The following is an 11,449-nucleotide window of genomic DNA, read 5'->3' as shown; positions in this document are numbered from 1 at the left end:
AAAGTATATTAAGTTGTCATTTTATATTGCTCATATTCTTATAAGTTTTTGAAGCTCATAGCTTGGATATAACTACTATTGCAAATATTGTATTCTTCTAACTCCTTATGCTAGATTTTTGAATGTTGTTTGACATTGGATAGATATAAATTATTTTATTAAAATTCAATCAATATGAGTGCATAATATGTACAAATCATTCTCAGACTATATTTTATAATTTTTTGAAACCAGAGAGTAATCATTTTGATAGATCAATTAGTATTTGGGAATATATAAAAACAACATCAGATTTTGGAATTGATCACATAATTTATATTTTCTTTATTGATTGAATTTGCACATTCTAACTTAGAAATTTTTGGAAAAAAATTCTTGAATATTTATAATACTCGATCGCCAGATAAACAACAAGTGAAAGTAAACAACAGGTGAAAGTGATTTTTTTATAACTAAACAAAATCCTTAATGACTAGATAAAACCTACCATTTTCCTTAATGAACTCAAGAATTTATTTTTTATTAATAATAATAGGTTTTTCCATATTGGTCCATTACATCATTAATATTTTGAAACTATACATTGAAATTACTATTTAATCTTAAATTATTAATATTTTAAGGCTTTAAACATCACTATTTTTCTGGAACACAAAATGTTAAAGTCACACATGAAAATATCCAAAAAAAATTAATATATTATAATAATTATAAAGTTTTGTACAACCATGTTATAGTAAATAAATAAACGTAAAGTAAATAATTATAATATTTGACCACGTGTAGGCACGTACCACGTGTAGTGCACGTGCATTCTACTTAGTCACACTCCCTTTAAAAGCACAAATTCGGAAAAATCTTTTCATGATCAATATTGCCCTTCATTATTTTGAATATTTATTTATATCTTAAATCTATCCTAATTATAATTATATCATATCCCAATCATATGAGAACTATCTATAGCTCAACAATTTAAAAAATATTAATAAAATATATAAAATAGCTTTACGGTATTAGTTTGTTAAGATAAAGAAATTATATGTAGCTAATATACTATAATACATGAAGTATTACAAAAAAAACCTAAAATTTTAAAATTACACAATACCCTGAAAAGTTTAAAATTATAAAAAATATCCTAACATTTCATAACTTAAAACAACAAATATTAATCAAGATATTAATAGCAGTCTATGAAGAATCTAAAATTTACAGTTAACACTTGAATGTCAAAAAAAAAAATCATAGAAACACCCTCAAAAGTTTAAATTACAAATAAGCACCCTAAAATTCTAAAATTTCAAAATTTTCAAACAACATAAATGAATTCAAGGGATTACCATGATGCACCTGAAAATTTTTAACATTTCAAACTTAGAATAACAAACACAACATTAAGAAATTAACAACCACCTGCACCTGAAAATTTTTAACATTTCAAACTTAGAATAACAAACACAACATTAAGAAATTAACAACCACCTTTGAAAACTTTAAAATTTCCAATTAACACCTTCAATGTCTCAAAAATTATAGAAATACCCTCAAAGTTCAAATTATAAAAAACCACCAATAAATTCTAAAATTTTAAAATCTGTAAACAACAAAAGATGAATTCAAGAGATTACCTTCATGCACCTAAAAATTTAAAATTTACCAAAATTAACCTTAAAGTTATAAAAAATTACAACAAAAGTCATCTTCAAAATTTAAAAATCGAAAAAACTCTAAAATTTCAAAATTTCTAACAAGTACACATTAAATCTGGAAATTATTACAAACTGATGATATTTGAGTTTTTCAAAAATTAATCTACAATTTTAATAATTACAAAATGAATGTTTAAATTTTAGAGTTGTAGGAAATATTCTGATATTTAAAAATTACTACCGACACATAAAACATAGAAGTTACAACTGCCAAACTTAAAAGTATTTTTTTTAAAAACACTCCCAAAGTTTTAAAAATTACAAATCACACCCTTAAAGTTCAAAACAAAAAAAGGGTTTAAAATTTAAAACTTGGTAAAGAAATGTGTAAATATTTGGTATTCTTTCATTAATATACTAATAAGTTGGAGTAGCAAAAACACATTAGTAACATTTAATTGATAGATGTTTAAATCCATAAAAATGATAGCTTAGCATCGATTGATTATAATTTAGAAACATTAATCTATGATGTTAGTAATATTTATAAGGTAAAATAATACAATGAATTACATATGGAGAAACTTTTAGAATGTTCGAATATATCATTCAAAAGAATTAAAATATTTCCATTGTAAATGATAAAGCGACTGAAATAAATCAAAAAAACACAGACTGAGTTTTATTGAAGAATAATTTAACAACTTTATATCAATCAAAGAAGAATTCTCTATGGAAGATAAAAAAAATTAGTAAGTATTCATAAATTTTATACTTCGTTTTTCAAATACTAAAGAAATTAAATATTAATACTATAATCTAAGACAAATTGGTTATGAAAAATGCATGTATTTAGTTCAGATCTTTGTGAAAAATGATAGAGATAGAGCAAAAGTAATATAATTGACATAGTAGAAACTCTTATTGGATACATATCAGAAGAATTCATTGTTGATGAAAAAGAGGTAACTCTTAATCTTATTTAAGTAATAAATTTGGAACACAAATAATTATATATGTATTTGAAATTAAAATTTATTCTCATTAAAATAAGAAAAATCAAAGTCTATATTTCAAGAAGTTTGTGTTGAACATTATAAATACATCCAACATCTTTGTGAAGTTAAACGAAAAAAATCAAAGAATAACGAGGCTAGGAAAAATAATAGTGCAAAAAATACAAACTCCAGCCTGATGTCACAATTGATATAGATGATGAAGACACTATTATAGAATTGCCCAGAAAAAATATAAATGTGAAGAATGATTGATCTTAACTCAATAAAAAAGACTAAATACCCATATTGGTATTTTAATTCCACCCCATTTATCAAGAAGGTATTTTAATTAGGCAAACCTGCTTTAAGGCATTTTAATTGATTCAACTTACCAACAAGGCCATTTTTCTCATCGGCGATCAGTTTTTCGATTTGAACTCGTCACGTGTGTGACACATGATGACTTAAACTATTTTTTTAGCTGCTGATGTGGCACGGATCTATCCTATTTTGGGTGAATTAGGATTTTTAGAGGGTTAATTCCTACCATTAAACACTGCCACGTCAGAAAATCCGTGTCACATCAGCAGCTAAAAAACAGTTTAAATCATCATGTACCACGCACGTGACGAGTTCTCGCCGGAAAACTGGTCGCCGACGAGAAAAATGGTCTTGTTGGTAAGTTGAATCAATTAAAATGTCTTAAAGTATGTTTGCCTAATTAAAATAACTTCTTGGTAAATGGGGTGGAATTAAAATAACAATATGGGTATTTAGCCCAAAAATAAAATAAAATAGAAGGAATAAAAGATAATATTTTTAGATTATTTTATAGAATAGTTTAATTGTTTTGAGTGAAACTAGGAATCTTTAGAAGGGAGTTCATGAATTTTTTCAGTACTTTTATATGCTTATGTAGATGATTTTATCATATAAAAGTATACTAGAGTTAGCATTAATATTTAGTTTATAATTTTTATGAAGTCTATTAATGATTAGGAATAAATTTTATATTATCTTTTGTTTCATTTTAGCATACTTTTAATCAATCACCTTGCCTTATTAGTTTTAAATATTTACTTTTCTTGTATAACATTGTTTCAATATTTTTTACTTTCACAACACTATACTTTCTCAAGTAAAGCTTGGTTTTATGTCAGTCTAAGTAATATGAAAATTTAAATTAGCTTCAGATTTTTTTTTCTATCAATTAAAATATCAACATGAAAATTTAAGTTAGATATAGCTCATTTAAACAAACGTCAAAGAAAATAAATAATCGCAATGTTAAATTTTAAAGACAAAAGTAAGCACAAACTATTAAAGTGGAACCGATGAACAAATTTTAGTTAGGAAAAAAAATTAAAAAAAATTAATCATGGTATCTGACCACGTGCATTGCACGTGCATTCCACCTAGTACAAGTAAGGTACAAGTAAGAGTATATGAGTGATAAGTAGGTGAAACGTTAGGGGTTATAAGTGCTATTCAGCCTTTATATAACCATCAACAAACAAAGTTTTTAGAAATTTAGAAATACGTTGTTGATTATCCAAGCTTTTAATTTATAAATTCATTGATGTTTAACAATTTATGCAGTATAAATAATTTAATGTAGAATTTATGAGACGTGTCCACCCATAAAACGTTGGATTTATTAGAGCTTTCATATTACTAATATAGTGCACGTGCTTTGCACGAGAGCATCCTTGCTTTATTTTATGTTTTTTTACTTTTTTATTAGCTAAAAAAATGAAATTACTTGTATAGCAATATAATTCTGAACAATTACAATTTTATGTAAATGAATAAATTTTATGATAATATGATCAATTATAGTTTGGATAATTATTGTAATTTATTCATAATTTATTAAAATAATTATAATATATAAAATAGTTTTTTCTCCTTTAAATATAATAATTATTATACTTGGCATAATTATAATACTATTAGTAACTACATTTTAATTTAATAATAAGTTTATTACACTATAAGTAAATATTTTACTAAATTGTATAACTATTAAATTCCAACGTAATTTATTAATTCAAATATACTATTAAAATCATTAACACTATTAAAACTATTACAATTATAATAAATGTAAATTGTTTTGCATGCTATAATCATATTTTTGAAAGGCTAATAATATGTAAGGTAACAGGTAGTCCTCCATAAGAGGTGAAACCCAAAGTTGTAAGGCATAAGCCTAATGAATTTATGTAAGGTAACAGGTAGTCCTCCATAAGAGGTGAAACCCAAAGTTGTAAGGCATAAGCCTAATGAATTTTTGTTATTTTTAATTTTTCTAGAATCATAAGCCTAATGAATTTTTGTTATTTTTAATTTTTCTAGAATTTTAAATATTATGTGAAGATAAATTAGAGATAAATTTCAAACTTTTTATTAAATAACATAATTAAATAATAAAATAATAGTGTGCCCAAAGGTTTTGAAAAAGAGAGGAAATGTATAATTAATAAGAGGTTATACATAATTAGTGAATGATTAATTATAATTAATAACATACTTGAGAATTATCAAACTTGAAAAGGGTAAACATGAAAATCAAAAGTTTTGACAATGTAATCCTCTTATATGTAGTATAGATTAACGTGCACATTCAGAACATGTTATTGGTGATTTAGAAAATAGTCGATTAAATTAGTGATTACAAAGAATTCGTAGCCATAATCACTAAATTTCACAAGCTCTCGAAATTGGCAAGCAAACAGTCGCTTTTGACTAGTTTTATGAGATTTTTTTTTTCAAACCAAACTGAACCATCTTAGATTAGAAAACCAAATTGGCCTAAAACATTAGGTTAGATCTATTCAGTTTAGGCTTGGGCCCCTCTTGTTTAGAAGTAAACTGTTGATGTTATATAATCACAGTTAAACTGATGGTAATTAGGTTGATTAGCGGTTGCTAACTTCTCCGAATATCTGGTTTGGAGTTGAGGTGTTCTTCACCACATGTGTAGCAACTCGTAAGAGGGCAAGGTCTGATTCCCCCATTGTTCCTCCGACGATCAAGTTAGCAAGGTACTGGAGTGGGGGAAAATAGCGAACTGTTACAGTTCTTGAGTGCGGTGGAATGGAGAAAATGCAAAGAAATTGCTTATCATCGCATTGGGAATACTTTTCTCTTTTATAGTCATGTGGGAGGGACATTTTGGTCTTTTTTGGTCGAGTCCGAGCTGGCGGTTGAGTCAGCGTTGACTTTACAGGTGTCGAATGTGGAGTGGTCATAAAATGAGCGCGGTCACTTCGGCATTTATAAGATGGGATAGGCGGCGTATGAAGCCGACGTGGTCCGATGTGTCGTAAATAGTGTTGGGGATAGAGAAATGATGGTGTCTGCTAAGCTTTTAATGTGATGTCGAAGCGCTGTCAGCGGGGGTTCGAGGTAAAGCCGCTTTTTGACTTGTATTAGTGGTGTCGAGAAGTACCGCCTCTCGAGTTTGTTCCCATGAGATGCCGGCTAATTAACTAGTTGAGTAGACTTGTGGCGAGTCGTCTTTGACGAGAGGACCGACAAGTGTCGTCATTCGAGACGGCATAGCGAGATGTCGACTCGGCTAGTTGGCTAGATCAGGACCCTGGCAGTCCCAAATGGTCAAGTTAACTGAATTGGGCGTAATGGGGGATATTTGTCTGTTGTTGACAAGGGATCATAATTTGTTGACTGAAAACATCATAACATAAACTATCTCACCAAAGAAAAGAAATGTGAATTAAGGAGTCAATTAAGAAAATAATTAAAATGAAAAAAACGTGAGAATAAATTTGGTGATTCACTAGGAAGAAAAAATTGAAAATTTAGATTATTTTTAAATCAAAGGAATCGAAAATATTTTATAAAACTGAACAAACACATTTTGAGTGTAGATATCAGTTTCATCGGTTCAAACTCAAAATAATCATAATTATAGACTTTACATACGAATTCAAAATTTTTTACAATAGATTTATCTTCACCAAGTTAAGCCATGTGTGAATGGCATAGCCATATTTGATGGTATGTTATTTTTTAACTAAATTCCATTGACGTGATTATTTTTTTTGGCTTAATTGCACATTCATACCCTGTAGTTTCGCCTTCCACAGCATCATTTGGTTTTTTATTTCACTTAAATATCATAAAGTTTTTAAAATACGAGTTTTAATGCTTTGAGTTATGCCAACAAAAAAAAACTGAAAATTCCCATGTGAAATTCATAGGCTTATTACATAATATTTTAATTCTTAACTTTGTCTAAATTTGTTTAACCTACCAAAATCCTATTCTAAACTAGACTTATGGTGAGTTTAAAATAAAATTATGATAGTTTTCACAATAAATTTAACAAAAAATAAGAATAAAAAATACTAAAATTAGCATGTGCTATTCAAACGAGAATTATCAAGAAAAAAAATTCTCCCGTTTACGTAACTGAGATATTAAAATACAAATTTTAAAAACTTTAGTCAATACAAGTGCAACTAAAAATAAACCATTATATATAAGCGCCAAGTAGAAAAAAGAACAAATTTTCAAAACAGGCCAAAAAAGATTTTTATTTTTTAAAACTGACCCGGTTTTTTTTATTTACCAAAATCGACCCGGTTTTTGCCACGTGGGCTTAATGACGTTCCTAAACTGCTTAGGACATGCAAATTTCGGGTTTAAGGACATTAATTGGGGTTTAACACCCTCCTAAACAGTCGGGGTTGTCAACCCCGACTGTTTAGGAACGTCATTAAACTCACGTGGCAAAAACCGGGTCGATTTTGGTAAATAAAAAAAATGGGTCGATTTTAAAAAATAAAAAAAGTTTAGGGCTGCTTTGAAAATTTGTTCTAAAAAAACTATAAGATATTGAACTCCAACCAGGCCTATTTTTTTTTTTTTTTTCAAGTGGGGAAAACGCCAAACCAGCATCGGATGTCTATAATCACCGATACGATGCCACCCGTAACATTTTATTTTTGGCCAACACCATTCACGAAACTGCCAAACGAAGACCCTAACGAATTTGTTTTTCACGTTTCGCACCCCGTACAATATTGAATTTCTCATTCATCACTCTCGCGTCGTCTTTCACTTTGCCAAGACGGCCCCCGATTACAATCCCTTTTTTTTTTCGTCGTCTCAGAAATTTCTCTCGTCGTCATTTCGCTCGATCTCCGCGATCGATTTCCTCCCACTTACAGCGGCGCTCTTCTCGTTCCTTTTCATCGACCGGTACAAAACCCTAACTCGATCATGCACTCAGTTCTTTTTAGGGTTTTTTTTTTACAATTTCAGACTCAGTTCTGATCTTACATCTTGATTTTTCGAATTAGATCGATGGATGGTAACAAAGACGAAGCACTGAGATGCCTCGAGCTCGCAGAAGCAGCTCTCGCTGCAAAAAACAAGGAAAAAGCTTTGAAATTCATTAGAATAGCGAAGAGATTGGATCCATCGATTCAACTCGACGCCCTTTTGAGCGCCTGTGAGAATCTTGATAGTTCTAAGTCCCAATCTCAAGTAAATAGGGTTCGTGAAGTCCCGACGTGCTCTAATGCGTCAGAATCGTCAAATGGGGGTAGAAATTATACCGAGGAGAATGTGAAATTGATTCGAGAGATTAAGAGGAGTAAAGATTATTATGAGATTCTTGGCGTGGAGAAGAGTTGCTCAGGTGAAGAGATTCGAAAGGCGTATAGGAAGCTGTCTCTTAAGGTTCACCCTGACAAGAACAAAGCCCCGGGGGCCGATGAGGCTTTTAAGATTGTTAGCAAGGCTTTTAAGTGTTTGAGTGAGGATGAGAGCAGACGGCAATACGATCAAATGGGTTTTGCTGATGATTATGAGTTTGAGCATCATCACACTCATGCGAGGAGACGGAGAAGACGGGCTACTAGAAATGATTTTTTCGAAGAGGAGTTTGACCCGGATGAGATATTTAGGTCCTTTTTCTATGGCACTCAGGATAATGTCTTTAGAAATCAGAGAGTATATAGGGCAAGAGGAACAGCTGGTCAGCAAAGGGAACATAATGTTCAGCAAGTAGGGGTTAATTGGATCGTCTTGCTTCAGATATTGCCGATAATTCTTTTCTTTGTGTTTGCTTCATTGCCTATGTCAGAGTCGCATTATTCCCTGCAGCGGACTCATACCTATCAGATTCCCAAGGTCACTGAGAAACATGGAGTTGAGTATTATGTCAAGCAGGCTGATTTCGATGAGAAGTTTCCTCAGGGGAGTTCTGCTAGGAATAAAATTGAAAATGATGTTACTAGAGACTATAAGAGCATACTTGGTCGATACTGTCATTTGGAGATGCAAAGGCGGCAGTGGGTGAGGGATTATCCAACAACGCATTGCGACAAATTGAGGAAGTTTGCTGTATCATGAAAAGTCTTTGTGGTAAATTTCGTTCACTTATCTTTTTTTTTAATGATACTATTTGAATTCCAAACATTATGTTGCATAAGTAAAACTGAAAATTCCAGAAAGTATACCCAAGTTATGCATTAACTGTAACTATTGGCAGTGAGCTCTAGATTTGGCTTTCATTTTTTGCTGTCTTCATGAGTTAACATGCTATCTATTGGTCAAGATATATATAGTCAGTAATTGTCTTCACATATAGATTCTTTTCTGTGGCAACATTGGCTCTGGCATTCAGTTAAAGATTTATACATGCAAGGGAGATTAAAGAGGCAATTGTGCACACAATTTAACACAGCCTCAACCTGGTTTACCTGGTTTATTACCTGACTAGTTGTCACTGAAAGATAAGCTCTGGATTCTGATTAACATAGACGGTAGCTTGGGCAGTTAATATATTATGATTTACTCTAAATTTGAGTACTAATTATTTATACAATCATTTTTCACATGCTTGTATTTATAATTATGTAATTTGTTTTCCATATGCATATATGTTTTTCAATATGTAACATGAACATCTAGTTGCGGTGGCCAAGAATAATTTGACCTAGGAACTTTGCATATAGGAAAACCATATATATTTTCCTTGGGAAATCTTGGTGATGTTGATGATGCTCTCCCTCTCCGTGTTGAAGTATTTTAATCTTGCCAGCGTAATTCCATCCAATGGGGTCCTATTGCATTTGCAAACCTTTCTCATACGCATGAGCATTTCAGCCTAACATTTAAGCGTGAACTGAAATTATATTTTGTAAACCTTTCTTGTAGACATCAGACATTTCATATGGTGGTTGATCTTTAGACATGATTCTGATGTGGCTAGTGTGCGACTTCATCACGGTTTCATCCATTTCATATTGAGCTACTCAGATGAAATATCGACAACTGTGACTATGAAACTTACAATAAGATAAATTGAAAATGGTGGGAAGAAAGAGGATTCAGTAAATTAAAGAAGGGTCACTGTGTGATCGATAAAACCAACAGAACAGTATTAAATAATTTGGTTTGGAGGTTTAGAAGTCTTCTGGTTGAAGTGATGATGAACTATTGACTGACATATATAATGTAGATACTGTGAGGTTCTGTTGAGAGATCATATCATCTTTTAATTCAATTGTCAAACGGAAGGAAGCAACCTTAATTACAATAGGACTTTGAGACTGGTTCTTCATTAGGTTTTCTAGGGTACTTGTTACTAATAAGATCTTTAAAAGAGGGGTATAGCATGAAGCATTAAAATTTCTGACCAGAAAAGACACGACTTATTATAAAAATTGCATCTGAAGTTTGATGTCCATGGACTATACATGGATTTAAGATGAAGCCAAAGAGCAAAATGCAGATGAGATGAGATGAGATAAGTAGATCTAGATCCTGAATAGGATAGCACCAAACCTGGGAGAATGGAAACTTGTCATATTTATGTTCCCATGCAATTTTCTCGGCACATCTGTGTACTCTGTGCTTCGCCCATCTTCAGTTATGACTTTAGCCTTGTTCCACCACGGAATAATAAATGTAAAAATGATTATGTGTTAGTAGTTAAGGCAAAATTTCTAAACAGTTAACAGTTGATTTGATTGGGAAATGAGGGATTTTGCAACAGCTAATAGTCGGTTATAAATATATTTTAATCTTTTATGATCCCGACATTTGTAAATTTATCACAGTCATTCGTCCAGTAATAAGTATCATTATTTAAAATATTGAAGAAGTTCCAGAGAAATTTTTTCAACTGTCATCTCATGTTTTCTTTCTTTCTTATTTATTTATTTTAAGATATGATACTCGTTTTTTCTATGGAGGTTAAAAGACCTGCTAATGTCTTTTCAAAGCAGCTGATTAGATGTTTTCTGTAGTGCAGGCAGAACTTTCAATAGCCGAAATATTTTCTATGATGTAAGTAAGAATATCAGCAGATCGATTTTGTCAATCTGTTTTACTGCAAGTTGTGTACAGATAGGTCCTACACATCCAGAAGGTTCAACAAGATGGACTTGCCTTGTGAGACACCACAAATTCAAAGCTTAGGACTATGCTTACCCCCATTCATATTTGCCTCTATATTTCTTCCATTTAAAAATCTCTTAATATGTAATAGAGAAATTACAGCTGTGGATTACAATTTTTACATATTTCGTATGAATCAGAGCAATCAATTTATTGTTGAATATCGCAGCAAGAAAGGGTGTAGATGAACATTGATACTTAAAAAAAGACATAAGGCACAATTTCATTTGAGTTATCCAATGAAATTGAGATGATGACGATTAGTTTAAGGCAGTTCTGATACAGAAAAGAGGAGATTGTTCTGTTTGCTAGTTCAGATTGTTAAGGGTTAGTCGTTTGTGTTGTCCATAGTCCATTTTG

The 11,449-nt window shown here is 30.8% G+C and overlaps 1 protein-coding gene across 1 annotated transcript; it reads left to right on the top strand.

The window, feature by feature from the left end:
• On the top strand, nt 7,638-10,949 carry LOC109850497 (chaperone protein dnaJ 49). Its single transcript, XM_020420511.1, has 3 exons — nt 7,638-7,879; nt 7,981-9,049; nt 10,939-10,949. The coding sequence occupies exon 2, from the start codon at nt 7,985-7,987 to the stop codon at nt 9,035-9,037; it is 1,053 nt and encodes a 350-aa protein (XP_020276100.1). The 5' UTR covers nt 7,638-7,879; nt 7,981-7,984; the 3' UTR covers nt 9,038-9,049; nt 10,939-10,949.

Source organism: Asparagus officinalis, chromosome 7 (assembly GCF_001876935.1).
Source record: "Asparagus officinalis chromosome 7, Aspof.V1, whole genome shotgun sequence".
In the NCBI taxonomy this organism is placed as follows: Eukaryota; Viridiplantae; Streptophyta; class Magnoliopsida; order Asparagales; family Asparagaceae; genus Asparagus; species Asparagus officinalis.
This window is presented reverse-complemented; position numbering and strand designations above follow the sequence as displayed.

Bases quoted from the DNA above. Each gene is read 5' to 3' on its own strand.
- LOC109850497 (XM_020420511.1), top strand. From the start codon at position 7,985: ATGGATGGTAACAAAGACGAAGCACTGAGATGCCTCGAGCTCGCAGAA.